Source organism: Canis lupus, chromosome 28 (genome assembly GCF_011100685.1).
Source record: "Canis lupus familiaris isolate Mischka breed German Shepherd chromosome 28, alternate assembly UU_Cfam_GSD_1.0, whole genome shotgun sequence".
Lineage (NCBI taxonomy): Eukaryota > Metazoa > Chordata > Mammalia > Carnivora > Canidae > Canis > Canis lupus.
In genome coordinates this window covers 6,324,969-6,351,407 of record NC_049249.1, presented here as the reverse complement: position 1 = coordinate 6,351,407, position 26,439 = coordinate 6,324,969, and the positions used below count along the sequence as shown (strand labels likewise).

At 41.4% G+C, this 26,439-nt stretch overlaps 1 protein-coding gene, 1 long non-coding RNA gene and 1 pseudogene across 3 annotated transcripts; 1 reads left to right on the top strand and 2 right to left on the bottom strand.

The window, feature by feature from the left end:
• Positions 1–971: 971 nt before the first annotated feature.
• On the bottom strand, positions 972–5,848 carry LOC106557985. 2 transcript variants are annotated; one of them, XR_005380420.1, is made up of 4 exons: positions 3,870–5,848; positions 3,272–3,350; positions 1,130–1,198; positions 972–1,011 (listed from the first exon to the last, which is right to left on the bottom strand). It is a non-coding gene; the product is annotated as an uncharacterized LOC106557985 (long non-coding RNA). The 2 variants fall into 2 exon arrangements; XR_005380419.1 differs by having other exon boundaries at positions 972–1,007.
• PPP1R3C (protein phosphatase 1 regulatory subunit 3C) lies at positions 4,009–8,559 on the top strand. The gene is made up of 2 exons (XM_038578183.1): positions 4,009–4,165; positions 6,129–8,559. Exons 1-2 carry the CDS (start codon positions 4,152–4,154, stop codon positions 7,066–7,068), a joined length of 954 nt encoding a protein of 317 aa, XP_038434111.1. The 5' UTR covers positions 4,009–4,151; the 3' UTR covers positions 7,069–8,559.
• An 8,116-nt stretch (positions 8,560–16,675) lies between these two features.
• On the bottom strand, positions 16,676–17,711 carry LOC477765 (annotated as a pseudogene).
• Between the last annotated feature and the right edge of the window lie 8,728 nt (positions 17,712–26,439).

The following is a 26,439-nucleotide window of genomic DNA, read 5'->3' as shown; positions in this document are numbered from 1 at the left end:
CCTGCAGTCACCCTACATGTTCTAGTCCTCTTTGGCTAGCCAGAGGCCTCTCCTTTTTCTCAAGTCCTGATGGACATATAGCAAACGGGTATAATGTTCATATGACCTATTTTCCACTTAGCCATACCTGGTATGGGTACTGGTTTTCTTACCTCTACATTTTTGTTCCCAATAGATTATTAGAGAGGCCAAGTATTTTATCTTTTATTTGTTCCCCTCTTCTCTGTCACCCCACCTGAGATACCACACAGGTCTGAGGTGGTATTCTACACTTTCCTTAACAATTTTAACCACTGTTTCTTTAATCTCTGGTACTGTTGGCAACAACAATTGCACCTTCACACCTGCACCCAAATTGTTCTCTTACAGGGATGTTTTAAAAGTGGGGTGTGAGTGGACCCAGTTTAGAGGGTTATTGAGTGTTGACTCCTCTTTGGAGAGAGCCTGTTTTCCTGATTTCAAGGCACCAGTCAGCACCAGGGGGCAGGAGAGAAAGCAGCATGAATGGAAACAAGTACAAACTCGAAAGAACTGTGAGTAAGCAGCATAGAACTATGTGAAAGCCTCCCACACAGTTCTTGGTACCTAGTAGGTAGGCTGCATGTAGTTGAATCTGAAAGTTTTAAAACCCTTTAAAAATGATTTCTTAGTAGTTCCTGTTCATTGTAGAAAAATGAAAATATACAAAGAAGTGAAATGAAAAATTTTTAATTACTCATAATCTCACCATCCAAAAATAAGCACTGTTAACACTTTGATAGAACATATTCTACTTTCTATGCATGCACATTCTTCCTCTATTTTTAAAAAAAGATTTTTATTTATTTATTCATGAGAGACAGAGAGAGAGAGAGAGAGAGAGAGAGAGAGGCAAAACATAGGCAGAGGGAGGAGAAGCAGGTTCCGTGTAAGGAGTCCGATATGGGACTCGATCCCAGGAGTCCAGGATCACACACTGAGCCGAAGGCAGACACTCCACTGCTGAGCCACCCAGGAGTCTCCACATTCTTCCTCCAAAACGAGATCACAATACAGTCTTATTACTTTATGTTTCTCTATAACTTTAATTGGTAATATCCCCTTTTTTAGTTTAACATGTGATCATGAGTAGAATAAAATCTCTACGTACTGTTCCAATTTTGGCTCTGACCTAACCAGTCCCTGGTAAACAGCTCAGTCTGAGTTTTAGATTTATCATCTGTGGGAAAAAAAAAAAAAGACTTAGAACCAGTGATAATGTCAGGCACCTTCCACCATCTATCATGCTAATTGTCAATGGGTAATTAAAGGAAGACAATGTGGGCAGCCCCGGTGGCGGCGTGGCGCAGCGGTTTAGGTTTAGCGCCGCCTTCAGCCCAGGGCGTGATCCTGGAGACCCTTGATTGAGTCCCCTCAGGCTCTCTGCATGGAGCCTGCTTCTCCCTCTGCCTGTGTCTCTGCCTCTCATTCTCTCTCTCTGTCTCTATGAATAAATAAATAAAATCTTTAAAAAAAAATAAAGGAAGACAATATGGTACAATGGTTCTTGTTCTGACATCAGCCAGCTTCTAATCCCCAGATCCACTTTGGGTAGATTTTTTGACCTCGCAGTGCCCTCGTTTCCTTATCTCTAAAAGTGGAATTAATAATAGTATACACCGTCTAGAGTTGTTCTGAGATAAAAATAGGTAAGACACATACTGTGGGACCCAGGAAATTTAACAAAAATCCCCTACCCCTGGACAAGCAGAGCAGGACTAACTCCATTTTGTGCTATACCCGCCACCTCCTGTATGACCGCCACATGACCTGCTTATTGCTTAAGGCACTGCCCCACCCTAGTCAAGCCGCTAGGCACACCCTAATCAGAAATCGGCTCATAACAATGTAACCCTGCCTTGTGCCCGCCAAAACTGCTCCCGATTCTGACCAAAGTAATAGGCCAGCTCAAGTGGATACTATACGGGAAGATGTAATTCAATCGGCCACCTGCGTGTGGACCGACACGACTGTGCAACTTGCTGCGTATCCCATTGGCCACTGGCCCCTATAAAGCTGCTACGCCTCTTAGTCTCGGGGTCCAAGTCCCTGCTCCGCTGTGTTGGGTGCACTTGGACCCAAGCTCGAGCTTGTAAATAAACCCTCGTGTGATTGCATCGGTGTTGGCTCCTTGGCGGTTTCTGGGGGGTTTCTCGGATTCGGGATCTTGGGCACAATAATACAACACTTAAAACAGTATTTGGACATAGTAAAGGCCCAATAAACAGTAGCTATCTATCAATATAATAGCTCAGGCACTGGCCATCTGTAGTAATGGAATAATAACTAAAACTGAGGAGTACTGATATGAGAACTACCAGGAGTTGAACACATGCACTGGACACTCTGTTTTCTCAGCAGCAGAGTTTTATGTAATCTTTGGAGCAATTTCACTATCTCCACTTTGTGAGGAAGTTGAGGCTAAAACTTGCTTAGATTCATGTAGCTTGTATGTCAAACCCAGAGACTGTGTCACCTACAGCTAGTTTTGGTTGGGCTGGGGGGCTAGAAGATCTGCTACTAGTTGGATGTTTCTTTCCAAAAACGAAACTCAAGCATTAAGTACCATCCCTGGTGATACTCAGCATGGGTGTCTTTCTTTTTATTTTAGAAACTCTATTTTAAAAATTCCAGAGATGCCTGGGTAGCTCAGCCGTTGAGGGTCTGCCTTCGGCTCAGGCCGAGCTTCTGGAGTCCAGTGATAGAGTTCCGCATCAGACTCCCTGTGGGGAGCCTGCTTCTCCCTCTGCCTGTGTCTCTGCCTCTCTCTGTGGCTCTCATGAATAAATAAATGAAATGTTAAAAAAAATTCCAGTGTTTGACAGTAATTTAAAAGACACAGGGATTTTTAAAAACATTTTACACACTTTATTACTTTTTTAAGATTTTATTTATTTATTCATGAGAGGCGCACACACACATACACAGAGGCAGAGACACAGGCAGAGGGAGAAGCAGGCTCCATGCAGGGAGTCCCATGTGGGACTCGATCCCAATACCCAAGGATCACGCCCTGAGCAGAAGGCAGACGCTTAACCGCTGAGCCACCCAGGCGTCCCTGCACACTTTAATTGGCTCATGGATATGGAAGTTAATAGAGGAAAGCTAGGAAATGGGTTTTTAGAAAAACAATTTATACTCGACTTAGATATTTAATTTTATGGTTGTAATTGATGGTCTAAAACTCCCCAAACTAAACAAAGTAACGAAACCTCAGCAAAAGTAACTGGCTTGGGAGAGTCCTGATACTTACAGGGAGATATTTTGACATTTTGGTTTCCACCTCACTGCCAAAGGACATCAGAACGGAGTTGAGAGACTTGGATTGACCACTGTGAGCAAAAAAGGCCATTTCATTCTGGCTTCAGTTTTCTCTTCCAAGGAGAAAAACTGAAGAACAGATTGGAATACAAAGTGCCTTTTAATTAAATGCCACGTCCTTGTTCTACGGGTCTAGCATGCTTTATTAGCAACACTTGTAGAGAGGTTGATAATAATTCTTAGCAGCCTTGGTCCACTCTGTGGTGGATTTTTGGATTTCACCCTAATTTAAAAATGCACCCAACCTCTGAATGCTTAGGCTAAGGTGAGGGAGAAGACGAGAAGATGTACCAACCAGTGAAAAAGATAAACATTTCGAATATGACAGACATTTGCTAGAAGCCACAACTCTCCCTGCTTAGGTTTAACTGTGCACAAACGCTCCAGGACGCAGAAGGCGTCCGCTGCCCCCAGGGCCGCACTGAGCCGGCGCCCAGGGGGCGAGGTTTGCTGCTCCCCGGCCCGCGGCCCGCCCGCTACGTGCTGCTCGCCGCCGCCTCCACGCCCCCCTCGCCCAGGGTTCGCGTTACCGAGCGCGCTGCAGCTGCGGGCCGGGCCGGGTCCCCCGCGCTCCCCCGCGGACCACGGCGATCACGTTCCCAGCGCGAGGGCTCGCGCCCTAGCCGGGCGCTGATAGGTCGTGCCGCGGGGCCAGCCGCTCGGGGATTGGTGCGAAGGACGGGCTCACGTGGTCCGGGGCAGATAAGCGGCCTCTCCCCGCCGCACCCTCCATCCGCCCGAGCTCCTGCCGAACGGAGGTGGCCGCGAGCTGGGCGCGAACTTGCGCGGGTCCGCCGCCGCCCGGTGGCCCAATGAGCTGCACCAGGTAGGTTCGCCGCAGACGCCCCGCACCAGAGCGGAGGGGAGCGCACAGCTGCAGGGCGGTTGGGCTGCGTGGTCCTTCGGGCATCGCTGAAAATGGAGACGCCAGAGGAGGGCTAGCTGGCTGACTGCTGAGCTGAATCTGGCCCCAGGGAAGCCTCGGCTGGTGGAGATTTGCTCAGTGCTTCTCAGCCAAAGCTTATTTTGGTAATTAGCATCCCAAACCAGAAACTCTTAACTGTGAGTCAGCTTTAGCTCTAGTATCCGTTATCTTTTGATCTTTTCATCCCGCACAAATGCCCCAAGGACTGGGGCAGCTTGTGGGAACAGCACCTTGACGTTACGGATTGTGTTGTTTAGCCTGGGGGAAACTGCAGTGTGTCTGCATTCTGTCGCCCTCCTCCACGCTTCTTATCACGGTTTGCCATAGTAAACTTAGCCGGGGAGTTTGAGCAAATGATGATTTTCTAACTTTTGGCCAGGAACTCACCAAATCCTAAAACTGTCTTTCTATAACAGCAAAAAGTAAAAAATGCAAAACAAAGCCACAAAACAATAAAAATCCTCCATAAAACTACTTTAAATAGCTTACCCAGACATAACTTACTTAGCAGAACACTTCTCTAAAAATCCTGCCTGTTAACTAATATTAGGCTCACAAATATAGCTTTAGCTTTCATTTGTTTGTTCTAAGTGTGTAGGCCTTCCAGAAAAATCTCAGGACTAATAAATTCTGTGAATGTTCTTACATTATCCATTTTGTGTTAATGACCATTTGCCTATGTGCTTAGAGCTGCTGTGAAAAATTACTGAAGCCAGATTGAGAAATGTCATTATAGTATACATATACCTCCTATCTGTAAGGAGAGGACAGGGAAAAAAGAATCCATAAGCTAGGCAATACGTATGAAGGGCTAAAGGCCAGGAAAAACTTCATGGAACTTCTTAATTTAACATTGCTGAGCATAGTTATGTTTAAACTTTTAAATAGCTTTATTATCTTGCTAGTTATTAATATCCATTGCCAAACATTAGAAAATACCAAAAAAAGTACAAAGATAAAAATAGGTCATCACTGCCCAGAGATACGTAACTTTTTGGTGTATTTCATTAATTCATATATACAACATACATTGAAAACAGTCCAATTTTAAAGTAATTAGCTTTTGTCACCTAAATGTGGGTTTGTCATGGATATCTTTCTAGATGAAATATAGATTGTGTGAAGTTTTTCTTTAAGTGTATGAAGTGCTGATCTGCATTTCAGTTGGTTATTTGTGAAAATGAGGAAGAACATGATAAAATGCAAAGCTAATCCTCTGGCTTCATTCTTTCCAGCCTTCTCTCAAAACTGTTCCATAAGAATTTTATTGCTATTTATTTTTCTTTTTAAGTGGATTACTTTTCCAGAGAAGGGTAGTCAATTTAACAGCAAGATCATCAGAGCAGCTAGAGGGAGCAGAGTCTGGAATCATGGTTCTGGAACTTGTCTGGTCACCAGTATTACCTGGGAAGCTGTAAGAGCATCTCTACTACCCCTGTCCCCACTCACAGAGGGTTTGCCTCAGCAGCTCTAAGTCCTAGGAATTGGCATTAAAAAGAAAGAAAGAAAACAAACTCTCTAGGCCATTGTGATTAGACAGGTTTGAGAACCACTGGCTTTGAACAAAGCAAATGGTTCTTAGAGCTATATTAGAGATTATCACATGCAGCCCTTTCATTTTTCAGACCCCCACATGTTTTAAGCAGTTAACCCACGGCCTTGTAGTCTGCCAGGGCATAGCCAAATATAGGATGCAAATCTGATCATCTAATACTGTTTTATTTTACTACATCTGATAGCACATCCCTGATGCTTACTGTGCTGGTTACAGTTTAGAAAATACAAAAATAGTATATATATATTTGGAGCCAGGGGAAGAGCATTACAGATTCAGGTGATAACCCCTCTTCTTTTTGTATTCCAGAATGATCCAGGTTTTAGATCCGCGACCTTTGACAAATTCAGTCATGCCAGTGGATGTGGCCATGAGGCTCTGCTTGGCTCATTCGCCACCTCTGAAGAGTTTCCTGGGCCCTTATGATGATCTCCAACGAAGAAATTTTGTGAACAAGTTAAAGCCCTTGAAATCATGTCTCAATATAAAACAGGAAGCCAAATCACAGAATGAGTGGAAGCAGTCACATGACCAAGCCAAGAAGCGGGTTGTGTTTGCTGACTCCAAGGGGCTCTCTCTCACCGCCATCCACGTCTTCTCGGACCTCCCAGAAGAACCAGCGTGGGATCTCCAGTTTGATCTCTTGGACCTTAACGATATCTCCTCTGGCTTAAAACTCCACGAGGAGAAAAACTTGATTTTAGATTTTCCCCAGCCTTCAACTGATTACTTAAGTTTTCGGAACCACTTTCAGAAGAATTTTGTCTGTCTGGAGAACTGCTCTTTGCAAGAGCGAACAGTGACTGGAACTGTGAAAGTGAAAAACATGAGCTTTGAGAAAAAGGTTCAGATTCGTATCACTTTTGATACCTGGAAGAGTTATACTGATGTTGACTGTAACTACATGAAAAATGTGTATGGTGCCTCAGATAGTGACACCTTCTCATTTGCCGTTGACTTACCCTCTGTCATTCCAACTGAGGAGAAAATTGAGTTCTGCATTTCTTACCATGCTAATGGGCAGGTCTTCTGGGACAACAACGAGGGTCAGAATTACAGAATTGTCCATGTGCAATGGAAACCTGATGGAGTGCAGACACAGATGGCATCTCAGGACTGTGTATTCCACCAGGTGCCCCCCAAGACTGAGTCAGAGACATCCATCTTTGGCAGTCCAAGGCTGGCCAGTGGGCTCTTCCCAGAATGGCAGAGCTGGGGGAGAATGGAGAACTTGGCTTCTTATCGATGATTAAGTAACCTAGTGACTGGTTTTGACCTGGCATATTTCCCATGTAATTCTCGGTCTGTATTGCTCAATATTAGGAAGTCTTTGCTACTTTCCTTCAGTAGGTTTAGTTTTGAGCTTTTGAGACCTGGCTATAAAAAGATAGCCACTTGAGAATTTAGTGTCGAGGTATATACTGCCTAGTATTGCTTTGGAGGATCAAGTAACAGCCTGGAACCCTATTTTTGTAAAAGCAATACTGTTCCAATGCCCTTTCTCCTTCCATCTAAATTCACTAGCTTTCATGGTGGGCAAGGAATGGTTGAGAAAGGACAGTTGGTGGTGATAGAAAGCTGTTCTAATGGTATGAGGAATGTCTGAGAAGTGCGCACAAAGGGCTCTGCAGCTCAAGTCTGTGTAGGAGCGGTTTGATACTTCGCTATTGGTGAGAAAATGTAAGGTTACTTTGTGCTTTTAAGTTGGTTTTACACTTCTCTCCTAAGGAAATAATTTGTGTTGGGGGAGGGAAGATTCTATTTTCTATATTCTTGTGGAGAAAAACCAAACAAACTTTAGGGGTGTTGAGTGGTATTGGGGAAAGGTGAATAATAACTCTGGAGAGTCAAGATTTTAAATGAAGCTTTTCTTTTCAAACGATTTATGAAAAAGCATGATTTGGGGAAAGTTTAAGCAAATCTTGCTTTGCAGTCCTTATGTTATAAGTGATTTTGTTTGTGATCAAGGCATCATGCTTAGGTAGTCAGTCCAGAATGCTACCCAACCAAAAAAACCATACCATCATCAGTGGTTAACAACCATGGGGATTCTGTTATGTCAAAGATTGCTCTTTGCAAGTGCCTTGATTAAGCCAGAATATTATGTTATTCCTAAATATCTGAAGGGTCATCTGATAATTCATGAGTGACTTTATAAGAAGGTCCATTCTGTATACTGGCATCCTGTTTGTGATACTGTTACATCTCTGAGAGTGTTGCCAGTGTACACAATTCGAATCCTTCATATTGAAGGTGACTCATTTTTCTGCCACACTTTTTCGACATGATGTTGGAAGTGAGGACTGACACTGATTCTCAATTCAAGAATCCAGTATGTTGCACATAAAAGCAATCTATTTCTTGCCTATATTTGTGTTAAGTCTTTCTACCAATTTCTTTAAGTAAAAATATTTTTTTAAATGGATATGAATTGTTTGGATGTATTGTAATATAATTGTTTTGGGGTGTGTATATATCCATTCTATAAGATCATAAGAATAGGAGTCCTTGAATGTTTGCTTCTATCACTGTGCACATCCATTGAGAGGTGTTCAGAGAATGCAGTTGAATTTAACATGTGTGATCTGCCATGCTGGAAAAGTACTATTGGAATAACTCTGCTATGACAGTATTTGAGGTTTGGCTAGCACCACAATTTTTCTACTGTAAATGTTTCACTCTCCTATAGCTGTCCTTTGTGAACTTCTCACTTTAAAGAATAAAAGTGTTTGATACAAGACCTGAGTATGTTTTCTTTCTCAAAGCCACAGCTAGTCAAATAAACCATCAACTGAGATTCTCCTGTTTTGTTTAAGAACTGAGCAAAGAGGGGATCCCTGGGTGGCTCAGCAGTATAGCGCCTGCCTTTGGCCCAGGGCGCGATCCTGGAGTCCTGGGATCAAGTCCCACGTCCGGCTTCTGGCATGGAGCCTGCTTCTCCCTCCTTCTGTGTCTCTGCCTCTCTCTCTCTCTCTCTCTCTCACTCTCTGTCTATCATGAAAAATAAATAAATAAATCTTAAAAAAAAAAAAACTGAGCAAAGATAGTTTGGTTGGACTGGGAATTGGATTCACTTAAGGTTATTCACACAGTTCCAGTCTCAATAGTGAGGACACTTCCTACTGCCTGACCACTAGGGGTAGAGTCCAGGGATAGTTACTTGAGCTGCTGCAACTGTTCCCCTTTTTGTCCTCATTGTACTTACTGTTCATCACACATACTCTGCTGGGTCAGGGTTCTCTTGGGGGCTGCTCCTCAGCTTTTAAAATGGGGGAAGAGACTATGTGGGAAGAGCTGGAGTGGGCTTCCCCCTCTTCAACTCCACCTTCCCAAAGGGGGCACAGGCTGGAGCTGCACAGAGGACATAGGGAGGGGGCAATGGGCACCAGTCCTGGACTGAAAGGAGAGGATCAGCTCCCTGCAGTGAGAGACAGTACTTCTATGAAACAGTAGATCTAGTTCTCATGTAAAATTCCAGAAAGGGCTTCTGCATGGGTTATCTTAAACTTAAGGTGAAACAAATGACCAGCCTACTGAAAAGGCCCAATTTTGAAAAACAGATTTTGTATTATAACATCCTTTTTATCAAAAGTTGTAAACTATAGCCCTGCAGGCTGTATCTGGCTGTGGGTGTATTTTGTTTTTCACAGTGTCTACAACAAGGATCTCAGTTACCTTTGCCTTCTGGAAGAATTTTAGAGGTTCTAGTACCTAAAGAAGTACATTATAGCACACCCAAAATTATACCCCATACAGCCTGATCAAGATGAATATGCCTTGAAAATGTAAAAATTAAAGTCTGTATTACTCCCCCCAAAATTCCTCCAGGACAAAACACCTGAAAATGCTAGATAAAATATTTCTAAATTATATTTTAATATAATAATAATGTAATGTTTTAAAAGCAATGCTGAACTGTTAGGAAGGATGGCCTTGATGGCCTACTCTGCCTCCTAAATAAAAAGCCAAAGCAGGACCCCAGAGAATAAATGTTTACTGAAGCTGGCAGCTGTCCTGAAGTCACTTGTTAATCCCCTGGTGACCAACATCAGTCTTTAACATCTATGGCTGCTAAGGGGACAGAAGTGAAAGTTAGTGTCCATTAAGCTGGGAGGTAGTCACAGTGAATGTCTAGCATAGCTAGAACCAAGAAAGGATACGGCCACATTAAGAAAATAACCCTCTTACAAAGAAATTCAACTAGGAAAGATACCTGTACCTCTGGGTAGAGGGAAACAACAAACTCCTCTTAAAATTCATAACCATAATCTGGCCCTCACATGAATTTGTAATCTGAAATCACATTCCTTGTATTCTGAAAAACCTCAAACCAAAAATTTATTAAAAATGATCCCTGGTTCCAGTACCCACAGATGCTCAGTAAAAGCAAATGCAAGAACTCTCTGTAAAAGTGTGCCTTTAACCTAAGCCACAAAGAATTTTCATCCAACATGGATTCATAAACAAATCAATAAAAAGACAAGTCTGACAAGATGCATGAAGAAAAAGTAAGAAAATGAAAAAAATATTTAAAAAAGTCATAGGTAATGGATAAATAAGTATTAGAGCATTATGGAGAACTCCATGATGATAACTCTGTAAATTTAGATAAAGTGGAGAATTTCTAGACAAATGTGTTGTATTAAAATGGTTTCAAGAAGAAACAGAAAACTAGTCAGGTTTTAAACTAGTAATAAACTAGTAATTTAAAATTTAAGATTAATAATTTAAAATTGGTAGCTTAAAATCCACTCACAAACAAAATGCCTGGTCCAGATATTTTTACAGGTGAGTTGTATCAAATATTCAAGGATCAAATATTTCTTTTTTAAAAAAGATTTATTTATTGGGGGGGGGGAGAGAGAGAGAGAGAGAGAGCAAGAGTGAGCATGGTGGGGGAGGGGCAGAGGACGAGAGCAAGGAGAGAGAACCTCAAGCAGATTCCCTGCTGAGCATGGAGTCATAGGTTGGGCTTGAGCTCATGACCCTGAGATCATGACCTGAACCGAAATCAAGAGTCAGATGCTCAACTGACTGAGCCACTGAGGCACCCCTAGAATCAAATATTTTATTTATTTATTTGAGAGAGAGAGAGAGAGAGAGAGAGAGCAAGCACAAGTAGGGGGAGGGGTAGAGGGACCAACAGACTCCTAGCTGAGTGCAGAGCCCAATGAGGGGTTCAATTCCAGGACCCTGAGATTATGACCTGAGCCAAAGGTAGATGCTTAAGCAACTGAGCCACCCATATGGCCCAGGATCAAATATTTCTTTCTCTTCTCTTCTTCTCTCTCTCTCTTTTTAAAAATAGATTTTATTTATTTGAGAGAGAGCACACACAAGGTGGGGGTCAGAGGGAGAAGGAGAAATAGACTCCCCACTAGTAGGGAACCCAACATGGGGCTTGATCCCAGGACCCTGGGATGATGACCTGAAATGAAAGCAGACGCTTTACCGATTGAGCCACTCAGGCACCCAGGATCAAATATTTCTAATCTTACATAAACTATTCCAGAATATATAAAAAAGAGGGAACATTCCTCAACTTATTAATGAGTTAGCTTGACCTTGATACTGAAACCTACTGGGGACAAATGTAAGCCAATCTCACTTATTAACAGATACAAAGATTTACAAACAATAAATTATTAAAATATAAAAAAATAATGTATTATGATCAAGTTGACTATTCTGAATGGAGTTCGGTTTAATATTAGAACATCAATGATTATAATCTGACATATAAATATATTAAGGGAATAAAAATGTTAGCTCAACAGATGTCAAAAAAAGTTTATAAAATTTCCCTTAATGGAAAAAAAGCCCTGAAACTAGTAATAAAAGGAAATTTGGGAAAGGATATCTATTCAAAATAAAAACAAAACCTACAAACACCATACTATGGTAAATGTTGAAACTCCTTTTAAGATAAGTTCCTCTACTGCCACCTCTCTTAAACGTTGTGCTGGAAATCTGAGCCAGTGAAGTAAAGCAAGAAAGAAATAAATATAGGATTGGTAGGAAATAAAGAAAATTATCATTATTTACAGATATGTTTACCTGCATAGAAAATCCAAAAGAATCTACTACTATTATTATTAGAATAAATATGAGAAATAGCAAGGTTGTTGGATATAAATTGCGACAGCTTACAAAATGGTCCTAATGGTGCTGACCTGAGATTCATCGGGTAGTTTCCTCCCATGATGTGCCAGAGTTGCTCTGTGTAACCAATAGAATACAGTAGAAATTATGACACATCACCTCCAAGATTAGGCTATAAAATACACTGTGGCTTTCATCTTAGTTGCTTTCTCTCTCTCTCTCTGATTTGCTTGCACTAGGGGAAGTCAGTTATCTTGTGAGCAGCTCTACTGGGGTTGCCCATGTGGAGAGGAACTGAGGTCTCTTAAAGAGCCATGTGAGTAAGCTTGTAAATGGATCCTTCAGTCCCACTCACTCTTGGCTGACATCTTGATTACAGCCTAATGAGAGACCCTGACCAAAATTTCCAGCTAAGTTGCTTCTGAATTTTTGACTTAAAGAAACTATGAGATAATAAATGTTTGTGGGTTTTTAAAAAAAAAATTTAATTGAGAGAGAGAGAGAGCAAGAGAGAGAGAGAGCATGTACACATAAGCAGGGGGAAGGGCAGAGGGAGAGGGAGAAGCAGACTCTCAGCTGAGCAGGGAGCCTGATTCCGGAACCCTGGGATCATGACCTGAACCAGAGGCAGATACTTAACCTATTTAACCTACTGAACCTCCCAGGTGCCCCTAAATGTTTGTGGTTTTAAGCCACTAAGTTTGGGGTAATTCATTACTCAGCAATAGATGACTAATACAAGGACCACCATCCAAAAGTGAACTGAATATCAATCTATATGCATGCAATAAATAGAAAAGGTAATTTTTGGAAAAAGGGCATATTTTACAATAGCAGTAATGATATAAAAAGTCTCTGGAATAAATATAACAAAAGTTTAACAAAATATGGAGAAAATTATAAGTACATATTGAAAGACAATAAAGAAATTTACAAACAAAAACTATTCCATATTTATGGTTAGGAACACTTAATATCATGAAGATGTCTACTATTTTACACAATGCCAATAAAAAACAAGATATCAATAGGGTTTTTTTTTTAAGATTTTATTTATTCATGAGAGAACAGAGAGAGAGGCAGAGACATAGGCAGAGGGAGAAGCAGGCTCCCTGTGGGGAGCCTGATGCAGAACTCAATCCCAGGACCCTGGGATCATGCCTTGAGCCAAAGGCAGATGCTCAACCACTGAGCCACCCAGGTATGTCGCTTAAAGAACTTGACAAATTGCTTCTAAAATGTGTGTGGAAGTAGAAAGAGCCCCAAGAAGAATCAAGGATTTCCTGAAGAAGTGGGGGAGAGGGGAGGACTTGGTATAGCAAATACCAAGATGTCTTATAAAATTACACTATTACAATGGGGTCTAAGGGCAGGGCTAGAAAATTTCCAGTGGAACAAATCAGAGTGCCCAGAAATTGACCCACATATCAATGAAGGCTTGGCTGGCAAAAGAGCTGGGAATGGTACTATGTAGGAAGAGAACGGACTTCACAATAACTGACATGGGAACAAATGGTTTTCCACATGTAAAAGCATAAAACCAGGACCCTCTCACATGTCTTGCTCTAAAAGCAGTTCCAGAGGCTTGAATAATTAAAGAGGGAAAGGGAAAGCTTTTAAAACTTCTTGAAGAAAATATAGAATGCTTTTGGGACTTTGGAATTGGAAAAGATTTCTAAGGTAAAGGAATACAAACCAAAAGGAGACAACTGATAAATTTAATCACATTAAAATTTAAAAAATTTTTAAAAATCAAAAGACAACATAAAGAAAGTGAAAAGATTAGCTACAAACAAGGAGAAGCTGTAATTGACAAAAGGATTAGTATTCAGAATATGTTAAGAACTTTGATAACAAGAAAAAGTCTACAGAAAAACAGGCAAAAAGACTTGAATAGATATTTCATTTAAGAGGACACAGGAGGGGCAATAAACATAAAAAAGATTCTCCATTTCATTAATAAGATAGGGAAATGCGAATTAAAAGTATGAGATACTATTTCATATCCATCTGAACGGCAAAAGTTAAAACATCTGTAAACAAATGTTAGTGAGCTTGTAGACAGTGGGTATCATACCCTGCTGGTGAGTGTATAAACTGGTATGACCTTTTTGGAGACAATTTAGCATTGCAAAGTTGAAAATGCATAGCAATTCCAGTTCTATATGTGTATCCTACAGAGAAACTCCAGGGGGTATATATTAGGAAATATATGTTTGTAACAGTGTTATTTGTAAAACCAAAAACTGAAACCAACACAAAATGTCCACTGACGGTAAATTGGATAGATAAACCCTATTATTTCAACAGAATACAAAGTATAAGTGAAAATGAATGGCAGCTAATCCTGCCAGCACAAATGAATCTTACAAACATAAAGCTGAGCAAAAAAGCAGGTTACGGAAAATACATACAGAAAATACAAATCTGTCTAGAGCTATAACTATAATAAGAGAAAACAAAGGAATAATAAGTAGGATGTGGCACGGTGGTCACTCCTAGGGAGGAAGATGGAAAGAATTAGGGATATTTAAATATTTAAAAATACTGCTACCATTTTCTATCTTAAGCAAAATTTTCACACATACATTATACATATTTCACCTATAAATGATACTTTATAATAAAAATTTAAGACAGGTTTTACTGATACCTGTAAGCACAGTAGAAACTTTCTCATTCACATCCTATATAGAATTTTTATTTTCTTTTCAATATTGGGGGTGGGTGGGATGATCTCTTTCCTATGCAACCCAAAATAATAAATTGTTTTGGAATATCTGGGTTTTGAAACCATTGTCTGCCAGCTTTTAGGATATGGTTTGAATTAATCACAATGAACCATTTTTATGTTTTTCTTAATCTTTCAAGGTGCCAGATTACATCAAGTTGAGTAGAAGTTCTCATTGCTGCTGCAGAAATGAAAACAGAAGCTATATTCTAGGGCACATGGGTGGCTCAATTGGTTAGGTGTCTGACTCATGATTTCAGTTCAGGTCATGATCTCAGGGCCATGAAATCAAGCCCTGAGTCAGTCTCTGCACTGGGCCTGGAGCCTGCGTGAGATTCTCTTTCTCTCTCTCTTGCCCCTCCCCCTCTTTAAAAAAAAAACACAGAAGCTATATTCTTAGGTATTTCTACTCAGGACCAGCTATTCTCTAGCTTCTGGTGCTTACACCTGGGGTTCTAGATGACAGAAACGGCAATCCTGTCTAACATGGCAACCACCCTCTGTTAACATTCTAAATGGAGTGAAAGCCCTTTGCTGGTCTTACTGGTAACCTACAACTATACATCATCCTGCCTTTCTAAATCTGAGCACCATCTTTCAGCCCTTATTTATCTACACCAAGGGTGGGTCAAATTTGGGTAGAGAAAGGAATCCTCACGGGTTCTTCACAGGGGTTGGATAAGTTCCAACTACATTATATCATCATCTACTTTCATTGTGCTTGGAAACAATGATCAAGCCACACCTGCGCCCCAAACTTGCCATTATAGCAACAAAAGAAATAGATGCTACATATCACAAAAGGATATAGTCATAAAGATAGTTAGTGGGGGCTCCTGGCTATTTGCTAGTACAAGTTCATACAGTCCCTTTGCCCTACTCATGCTCTCTGTTAATGGATCTAGGTATTAACAGCTCATGACACAGATGGGTACACTGAGTCAGAGGAGCTGGTGAGTCACATGCTTATACTAGTCCTCCAGCAAATATTTTATACCAGTAATTTATAATGCTGACCAGATTCATAGTAACTAAAAACGACTATAACCAGAGACACACACAAATTCAAATGTCCAGTAATGTACACTGTTGGGTGAAACAACTTTCAAAATTAATCTCTGGATATATCCTAGTTAATAGTCTATAAGTTACTTGTTCATATATCCCTTCTTCCTTGTGGAAGCTAACTCCAGCTCTGGCTGTTTAGGTCAAGTGGACTCAATCCTAACATCTAGCCAGAATCTTGATTTAGTTGGTATCAAAGTCCTTGGCTGGAAACAAACAAACAAACAAAAAAATGGAAACAAATCCCGAAAGTAGCCACCCTGGTAGTAAACAACATATAATATATAAGTTCATTTAAACTATCTTCATGACAACTGTCAGTGTCATAAAGTTGTTTTAGGATCTTAGAACTTTATGTTGGAAGTATTTACTTGAAATGGCATTTGATCTGTCATGCTTTTAAGGCTGTGGCAGCCACTGGATGCCTGTGACTTAAAATATGATAGAAGGTAGATTCTCTTATTTCTCAAAGGTGGAGACAGCCTTGAAATGTTCCTTTTGTTTTTCCAATTTCCAAAGTCTGGTCTCTCATGACAAACAGGTTTGTGATATATATGCATCTATCTACTTTAATATATGTTAATATGTTTAATATAAAATTTAATATAAATTTAAAAAAAATTTAAAGACACATTAATTCAGCATCATGATCAGACTATTACATTTAGCAATCAACAGCATGGGTACAAAAAAAAATCTACATTAAAAACCTTTGTTGGAATGCTTTACACTTTCCACAGAACAGAAATGAAAATCACTTGTTATACAATTAGTCACAAATACAGTCCTTGAATTTTTTGCCCATACACATGAGTATTGTCTAAAACATGTCTTCTTTGTAGCAGCTAGGCCCTGCCACCACTGTGCTTGACTGAGTTCACAAATCTGTTGTAACCTGTAGCTTCCCTGTCATTTCTCTGGCTCTCTTCTCCTGCTAAGCTTTGTTTCCTGGCAGTAATTAAAACTTTCTGCCACTGCCATAGCTGCTGCTGCTGCTGGAACTGCCATAGCCACCTTGGTTTCGTGGCTTGGTGAAGTACTGGCCTCCACCACCATAGGGGCCAGAGCTTCTGCCTCCAAAATTTCCTCCTTTCATGGGTCCAAAATTTGAGGATTGATTGTTGTAATAGCCAAAATCATTATAGCTCCCGCCACCTCCAAAGTTGCTTCCGTCATTACCAAATCCATTATAGCCATCCCCACTGTCACTGTATCTACCACCACCTCGACTGCCATCGAAGCTACCTTGACCACTGAAGTTCCCTCCAAGACCAAAGTTGTCATTCCCACCAAAACCACCTCCACGACCACCACCAAAGTTTCCAGAATCACTTCGGCCTCTGGCTGGATGAAGCACTAGCCATCTCCTGCTTTATAGGGCTTTTCTTACTTCACAGTTGTGGCCATTCACAGTATGGTATTTTTGAATGACAATCTCGTCTACAGAGTCATGGTCATCAAATATCACAAAAGCAAAACCTCTCTTTTTGCCACTGCCTCAGTCAGTCATGATCTCAATCACTTCAATTTTCCCATACTGTTCAAAATAATCTCTTAGATGATGTTCTTCAGTGTCTTCTTTAATGCCACTAACAAAAATCTTTTTCACAGTTAAGTGGGCACCAGGTCTTTGAGAATCTTCTTGTGAGACAGCCCTCTTTGGTTTCACAACTCTTCCATCCACCTTGTGTGGCCTTGCGTTCACGGCTGCATCCACCTCCTCCACAGTAGCGTAGGTGTGGAACCCAAAGCCTCTGGTGTGCTTGGGGGTCTCTCATTACCACACAGTCCGTAGGCGTTCCCCATTGCTCAAAATGGCTCCTCAGACTCTCATCGGTTATTTCGAAGCTCAAACCTCCGATGAAGAGCTTCCGCAGCTGCTCAGGCTCTTTGGGAGACTCTGACTTAGACATGACAGCGTTGGGAGGGGAGACTTAAACGATGCTTATTCGGTGGCATCCAGGGGTAGAAAGTAAATTTAAAATTAATATGATACTAAAATAAAAATTAAAACATATTTAATATTAATATACTTTATTATATATATAATATATATACACACACATTTCATGAAATGAAATTTTATATATTCATGAAATTTATTTTATATATATAAAAATACATATATTATATACATATATACACACACACACATTTCATGAAATTTTAGCTAAGGTAGCTCAGCCAGAGATAAACTGGGTTTTGGGGAAAGTGTAGAGGGCAGAGTAGAAGATGATGCCACTGTTTTAACTTGGGACATAGGAAAATGATGTCCCACCACCTGAAGCCCATACATGTATCTCCTCCTAGACTATGTTCATGGTATCCCTGGACCCCTGTTACCCAGCTAAGTCCACCTCCAGGGCCCATGCCCACCTCTGCTCTGAGTGTGTTCTCCTGAGGGTTGACTCTACCAGCAGCAGCTGCACCCAAGGTCCTGAGAGGTAGCTATTTGGAGGATGGGGTGGGAGAGTTCACATGTCCACTGAACAGGAGTGATGGGTGCAGGATGAGGTCAGGGTGGGGGACAGAAGGGGACCAGCCAGGCTGGGGCCTTTCCTGGCATTCTTGCTCTGGGCCCCATTAATCTTGGAAGGCTTTACTCTGCTTCCTCTTTTACATTTCAGCCATTTAGTTCCTTGAGGACTGTCAGCATCCTTCCGTTGGTATTTCTTCACTATTCTTTGTGTGCTTGCCAGCTGCGGAGAAAATTCTTAGCTGGTGTGCTCTGTGCCTGGGCAAACCTGGCCATGCCTTTCCCACTTGTCTTTGCTCCCACACTTTTCCTCACCCTGCTTCTTTGTCTAGCTGTCACTCCTCCAATTCATCTCTTAGAAGATGGGCAGAGGCAGGATGCTGTCAGTTATAGGGGACCATAGAGAGGTTATGGGCAGTGGGTTGAGGCCAATCTCTGTAGAGTTTTATGGGTTTGCCTTGGCGGGGGGTGGTGGGGGGTGGCAGGGTGGGGAGCAGGGACCCTGTCTTGGGTGGTATTACAGAAAAAGTGAAGAGCTTTGGTCTGAGTCTTTTGTAGACAAGCAATGTGTCCTGGAGAAGCCAGGGGCTTCCAGAAGACCCCTGACCAGCCCACCAGCAGCGAAAATGCTATCAGAGCTGCTGTGATAGGGACAAGAGGCACTTGGAGGACCTTCGCTCTTAGGAGTTAGAACGTTTAATCTCAAGAAAATAAGCATCTGATAACTGTATTTACATATCATATTAAAATGTCCAGGGGATCCCTGGGTGGCGCAGTGGTTTGACGCCTACCTTTGGCCCAGGGCGCGATCCTGGAGACCCGGGATCGAGTCCCACATCGGGCTCCCCGTGCATGGAGCCTGCTTCTCCCTCTGCCTGTGTCTCTGCCCCTTTCTCTCTCTCTCTGTGACTATCATAAATAAATAAAAATTTAAAAAAATTTAAAATGTCCAAGGCACATTTTCTAGGTCTATTATGTAATGTGACACAAGTACAGTCTGCCTAAATTGGACTTGGAAGAAATTTTATCATCAGGAGGATACTGTAACTAATTCCATTGTTCCTTTGCCTTCCCTTTGCTCTTTGGCTGACGTCCCCCTCATCCTTCATCTTAAAGCTTTAGTGTCAGCTCTCAGAGTGGTCTTCTCTGACTACCCAATCTCAAACAGGTAGTCCCAGATACTCTCCTTTATTTACTATGTCATCAAATTTTGTTGAGTGCCTTGAAGTGCCTGGAGTCCTCAATTCATGTCCTTATGGAACTAAGATTTATTGAGCATTTATTAATGTATCAGGTAGCATGTTAAGAATATTACTTACATTTTCTTATCTAATCTTATGAGGTGGGTACTGTTATCATCACCATTTTACATGTAAGAAAGTTAGGCACAGAGAGGTTAAGTAACCTACCCAAGGGCAAACAGTAAGGGGTAGAGCTGGTATTTGAACCCAAGAAATTTGATTCCAGTGCATGGATATCTCCTCTCATAGTACCCTACTCTTCTTCATTATATTCCTTGAATTACAGTTTTATTTGAAACAAGATGTTGAGTGAGATCTTTTCTATTATCTTGAAATGGCTGCCAAGGTCCAAAGGTGACATGACCAGTGCTAATCACTCCATGTTTCTAAGAGAGCTCCCACAATTGAATTTGCAGGACCGGCTCTGATACCTCACCCCTAGCCCCAGCCTAGGTGTGCATGGAGAAGGCTGAGCTGGAGAAGGGGGCAGGGTTTGCTCCTCAGAATTAACTTGGAGGAGAAGCAGAACTCTTGGCAAGGGACAGGGGTACATCCTCCCTCCTCCAAGCCAAGAACTGGAGGTGCGCTTTGGGAATGACTAGTGTTATATTTCCTGGCTGAATATCTGCTTGGGCAGTAGTACTACTGTCTGCACTCTATTTTTGTCCTGGGGAAAACTTTGAAGAGAGAAGGCAGGGCTAAAAGAAAGGATGGCATGGGGCAGGGTCTCTCCTATGGCTTGGCAGGAAGCCTAAACTTTCCATCAGTCTAAAGGGCACTAAGGAAGGTACTGGACCCACCCAAGATAGCCACCCTCTGGATGAGGGGGTTTCCAGCAACAAGGGTCTGTGAGGTGGGCTACAGGTGGCAAAGGCTAGAGGATGGGGAGAAAGAGCTCAAGGACCCCTCGGCAGCAAAATCCTCTGGGAGGGCAGAGGGTTTTGGATCAGGTATGAGATGAGAGTTTAAATTGGTCTAGACTAAATTCCAATAACAGGAAAGTGACAGGAAGTAATGGAATCTGAGATATTTTAAGGGGAACAAATAGGAAGGGAGATAATTTGACATAGTATAGTTGAGAATAGTGTTTGGAAAAAATTAAAACTACGTCATGTTTACTCTCTGTTGATTTGGAACTTCTTGGTGAACTGGTATATGTATTTAATTGTATGTTCATTTATAGACCTTCTCTCCTAACTAGTCTGTAAACTCCTTCATCCCCCCATGAAGGTGGGACCTGTCTATTTTACTGCTCTTTTCATAATACCAGTAGAGAGTCCAGCAAAATAAACATTCACTGAAGTAGAAGATGTCATTGCAGGCATGGGGAAGTTTAATTAGATATTAATCTTGGCATTCCAGATGTTTGACTAGACTGCTCAGTAGATGCTCTGGAACTGCAAATGCCGAAGGCTTCCTTCTCAGTAAGAGGACGGCCCGGAAGGGGTTGAGAACATTTGTGGGACAGTCATACACGGTAGCATTCAAAAACTCAGTATCCATACTCTCCCCTTAGGATTGCAGTCATGTAACAACATCAGAGCTTGGGCAGCAGTACTTCCCTCATTTACAAAATGCCTCTATCATATCGATAACTCAGGATTGTTGTGGAATTCAACTGAGATCATATATGTAAGGCACGTAGCACAGTACCTGGAACAGAGTAAATGTTTACTAGATGGAAGCTCTGATAATAATAGGAATGCAAAAATAAATGTTTTAAGAAATATGTGGCCTGTACCATAAGTGATTTTGAGCAGCAGGACCTGAAGCTTATAGTTTTAAGGCTAAGAACTTTGAGAGTGTGGGTGTGGGGTGCTTATGATTCTGTGTATGGGACTGGTGAGGAGGAGCTTACAGGACCCTTAAGGTGTGGGAGGTAGAATCAAGTGAAGAGATTAAATATTGGGAAAGGCTTTGCAGACCATGAAGTGAGGAGCAGTGTGAGGATTTATATACATACAGCCAGAACACTGCAAGAGTTAATAATGGGCCACTGGCAGGCTCAAGACTCATTGTTTATTTATAGAAATGCCTTAGGAGAGAAGGGGAGGGAAAGGGAAGAACGTGTTTCTGTACAGAAGTGTGTGTGTGTATAAGAGAGACATAGGCAGGCTGACAGAGACTGGGCAGAGGATGGGGGTTTGAGGGCAGAAATTTCCAGGTTCCATTTTTCCCTAGACTTCCACTTAACACATACACACTGCCTTCTCCCTTCTCCCCTTCTCCATTCCCTTATCTCCCAGCGGCCTTAATGCCATCTTCTCTGGCTGGTCCTGTCTAGACACCTTGTCTGACCTTGAACTATCACTCAATCCTTCTGGGTGTTGCCTCAGCCAGAGAGAGCTGAGTCCTGGCAAAGGCCATGCTGAAAATAATTCAGTATGAAAGCTGGGCTTGTTCTCTTCAAAGAGTGAAGCAAGCTAACAAGAAATGATGAGAGAGTTCCCCCACCCCACCTCCACTCCCTCCAAGTCCTTCTTGAAAACTACCCTTCCCCTTCTGTGGATGACCTCCATCCTTAATGAAATGAGAGAAACAGAACATCAAGAGTAGTTTCCTTTTCAAATGAAAAGACTGGCTATATTGAAGTGCATTTTAAATGCTGTCTGGCAGGAGTGGGTGGTTGGGGGAGGAGAGGAGGCTGACCTGCCCTTTCTTTGCTAGTTAGTTATCTGGAAACCTAGCCCACCCACACTTTTTCCATAAAACCGGAAGGGCGATGTATTATTGTGGGAGAAATACTGCAGTTTCTTCAAATAGAAACCTAGCTTTTCTTAGGGCTAGTTCTTCATTTACAAGGTCAGCTGTGTTCTTTGAACAGGTTAGTATTTAGAGGGATTGAAACTGGTCAGGAGCCACCAAAGAAGTTTTGGGTAAGAACCTTTTGCTCTACTCCAGGGCCTGTGTCCAGGATAGTTGGAAAAGAAAAGGAAGGCTTAAAACTTTAGGAGATGTTAGGAGTTGGATGGAAGGAGTAACCATGGAGGAGCAAAGTAGTTGACAATGGCTTCTTGAGGAGAAATACAAATGGGTGGGTTTGGACAGACAAAGGGGAAGAGATGGTATACTAGAGGGGCACAAGAGCAAGGGCAAAGACAGGAAGTGGCTATGACTATAGTGTGGTAGGAAAGCAAAGAGATACATGTGCTTGGCTAAAACACTGGGGGCTGTAGTAAGGTAAGGTGCAAGAGAATTAAAGAACGTATACTTTTTTTTTTTCTCTAGCTAATATGGAGACAGATCAGAATTTGTCTTTACCTAGAAGCAATCCAATAGAACAGAGGGTTAGAAAGTCTGACCAAGATGGCTCAGGGAGTGAGAGATAAGAAGCAAAAATTCAGTGGGGTGCTCACTTCAGGTGAGAAGGGACAAATACCTAGGCTGAGCTGGGCAGTGGGCCTGACAGGATGTGAGGGGAGCAAGGCAGCTCCAGACCCTCTGAGTGAGCTGCTCTTGTGGCCTGAGTGCAGAATGAGAAGAGGTTCTTGACTGGGCCAGTTTGGCCATAGTTAAGGAAAACTGGCTTGCTGCTAAACATGAATGACTCATACTATAGTGTTAGGTGCACAGATGCTCTTGATGCCTCCTACTCAACCCAAGGAAAAGTACAACATCTGTGTCTATTGGTTTCTAGTTGTTTGGTTTGTAGTTGGCAGTGATGGCCAAGAATTGAAGGTCAGTGAGCATGCTTTTTATTTGGCTTAGTGAGGGAGCTTTGGGTTCTTCATGGGAAATCCAATTCTCAGAATTTCAATTGCTGACTCTTCCATTAGACAGAAGTCATGTACTTATCAGTCTTTTTTTTTAAGAGCCTATACTTGAACAATGTAGCTATCTGAACAGTCAAAATTGTTAATGAAGAACTTGCACTAAAGTTCATTATATAAAGTTCACTATTATAAAGAGGCATCTTCCTTAAGAACTTCCTAACTCAGAGCCTATATACTACTCCTTTGTATATAATTCTAATTAAATAACCTTCTAATTTCCTAGCCCACAGAACAGACAAGGGTTAGGAAGGTTTTGTGTGTGCAAGAGAGATACGTGTATGTGTGTGTATGTGCGTGTGTGTGTGTGTGTGTGTGTGAGAGAGAGAGAGAGAGAGAAAGGAAGGAAGGTGGCAGTGGTGGTAGTCACACTGGCAACAATGAAATGAAGTGGTTAAAAATAAGATAGGAAGGACAACACAAAAGTTTTTAAAAACTCAAGAAGTATAGCAGCCTGGGATTACTGAGTGTCCAAAAACCTACATGATCCATGAGGGCATTCCCACCTGGTATAATCACTGAGTTTCAAAATGATAACTGTGAATTATTAAGAGAAGAGTAAGTTATATTCCACGTATTCTGTTTAAGGAGACTGGGGAGGACATAACACTCTTCAGAAAAATTTCCATTTTTATAAGGGGTCATACATTCAAATGCCTTCAAGAGCCAGTAGGTAGTGTAAATAAGTGAAATGGATGAGGTGCACACAGTTGAAGGTGTGGTCCATTCAAAGATATGGAAATTCAATAAAAAGCCAAAATACTGTTAGTGCCAATGAAAACACATATGCCAGCTGAGTGAGCCAGGAGTCTGTCCATTTGAGATGCCTGGTTGGAGCGGTTCAATCTGTTTTAGTGCGTTCAGGTTTTCAGAAAGTGCTGAATGAGGAAGAGTTTACTTCCCAGATGTAGATATATGAGTTGCTATTTTATGTCTATGTCAAATGCTTTTGCACTTTCCCCTAAATTCAAGTGGCATGTTTAATGACAGCGACAAAATTAAGTCTGCTTCTGAAGTAAGACTGGCAGACTATAACAGGTGTAACTGCCTTTGAGAATTTTTCCTTTACATAATTAATGAGATGTTATAAGTTTTAAGAACTATAAAACTGGCTGAATTTTGTATAAGAACCCTTGAAGGACTGTAGAACATTCAAAAACAATGAGATCCAAAAGACCGAGACCAAAGTGAAACTTAATGATGAAGACAGGCCACTGAAGGAAAAAAATGATTGAAAACAAGAGGATCAAAATATTGTCAGATGATTCAATGAGAAATACAGGATATGAATAATCAAGTGGTAGGATGTGAGGTGGAAAAGCATGATGGGGGAGGTTCAAACTGCAACCCCATACACAGCCCTGGAACAGCACTCAGCACCATATGGGAATTCAACACATTTTTGTTGAATTAATGCCTCTCATCCTGTCTGTGCAAAGATATATTTTAGCCTCAAAAGAAAACAGATCCTTACACCTTTTGTCTTTTTAATGACTATTAGTGCATCACAGGGATGGACTTTTGATGGAATTTGCTTATATTTCCCCCAAACTTACTGTCACTAATTACTTGTAAGAATCAAGAATTTGCTCATTTGGACTTACTGTATTGTATCTGAAAACAAAATGAATTGCTTTTATAATAAAGCAATATGTTAATAAATACATTAATATGTGAATAAATAGAATATGCCCATATCTTAACTTCTAAAAGCTGCTAAAAAAAAAAAAGTATATCATATGTAATTATTTTGTTATTTTGTTTCTCTTAAGTGGAAATTATTTCCTGTTTCTGTTTTTTAAAAAAAATTGCTTTTGGGTGAGAATAATGACATTGTCTTTGCTTTCCCTAAACTCCTTCCCCCAACCCCAAGGAATATGCGATTATAATATACTACAAACCTAGAAGTACCCAGCAGACAATGCAAGGACGGAAGTCCGAAGGTGAAAATGTACAGAAGTATATTTCAACCTATTTGCATGTTAGAATCATTCCAGGGGCTTTATAAATACAGATGTTGTGGCCTTTCTAACGGAGATTCTAAATCAATTGTGTTGAGGCCCAGGCACCAGCATTTTTAAAGCTTGCCAAATGATTCTCATGGCCAGCCAGGGTCTACAGGAACCAGGGAAGGGTGGCAAAGGTTATTAAGATGCCCCAAAGGTGAGTGACTAAAGTGTAGGAAAGATCCAGAGTATTAAGAGAACCTAGAACCTATTTCTAGGCCTTGCTTTCTTAGGAAGGCAGGGCCTAGAAAAGAGGCAGCTTTCTATTCTCCCAGTATCTACTGCCCTTATTCTACTTCCCAGGGAGAATAAAAGCCCATGTCTGCTGGATATAATCTCCAGAAGTAGCTGGAAAGTATGAGTGGAGAATGGAGAAAGCATGGGACAGAATTTATTTATAACCTGCACTGAAGGACAGAAGGACCCTGAAGTACTAGGTAGGCTGAACTCTGACATGCATCATTTGGTTTATTAAGGACCCAGGTAGTGACTTCAGCTACATCTAATCTGGTATCATAGCTGTGCACTATAATTAATCTTATCATATCTTTTATTCTAAGTCCCTGCTAAATCTTTTTGTAATGAGTAAGATTTGAATAACTTTTTGAAAACTTGCATATGATTTGTATTTGAGGATTTCTTCATGTTAGAGTAGATTCAGCATCCAAACTGGGGACTAAGCTGTGGGGAGAGGCCAAACCAAGAGAGCTGCTGGAGAGCAGTGAAAGGGGAAGGCCAAGGCTTAGGAAGAGAAACTTGAATCTCTTAGGTTGACCATTCACTGACCACAAATAAATCCTGCAGATCCACTGACCGATAAAACTGAACAGGATTTCGCCATTTGGTTCAACCATCAATTTATAGGGGAGGAAAGCAAAAAGAAGGAGATTAAGAGAAAGGGCAAGGCCAACATAGCTTAGTGCCTTACCCCAAGTCTATCTGTGGTGAAGCTGAAAATCTACCCAGGTGCTTTAACCTGTGGCCATTCATGCTTCAGTGAGAAGACTTTCAACCAAAGATTCAGTTGCTTGTCTGTCATGTGTTTGGTTATATGAAAGAATGGAATCTTGTGGGGGTGGGTAAGGGTTGAGGGCAGGTCAATAGGAGGAAGTAGGTAATAGGTACACTAAGGTATTTGTGTAGGCAAACTTTTGTGACTTGCCCAGAAGAGCTTCAGATACTCAGAAAACTTCAGGAGGGCAATGGCCACCTACAATATGTTCATGAGG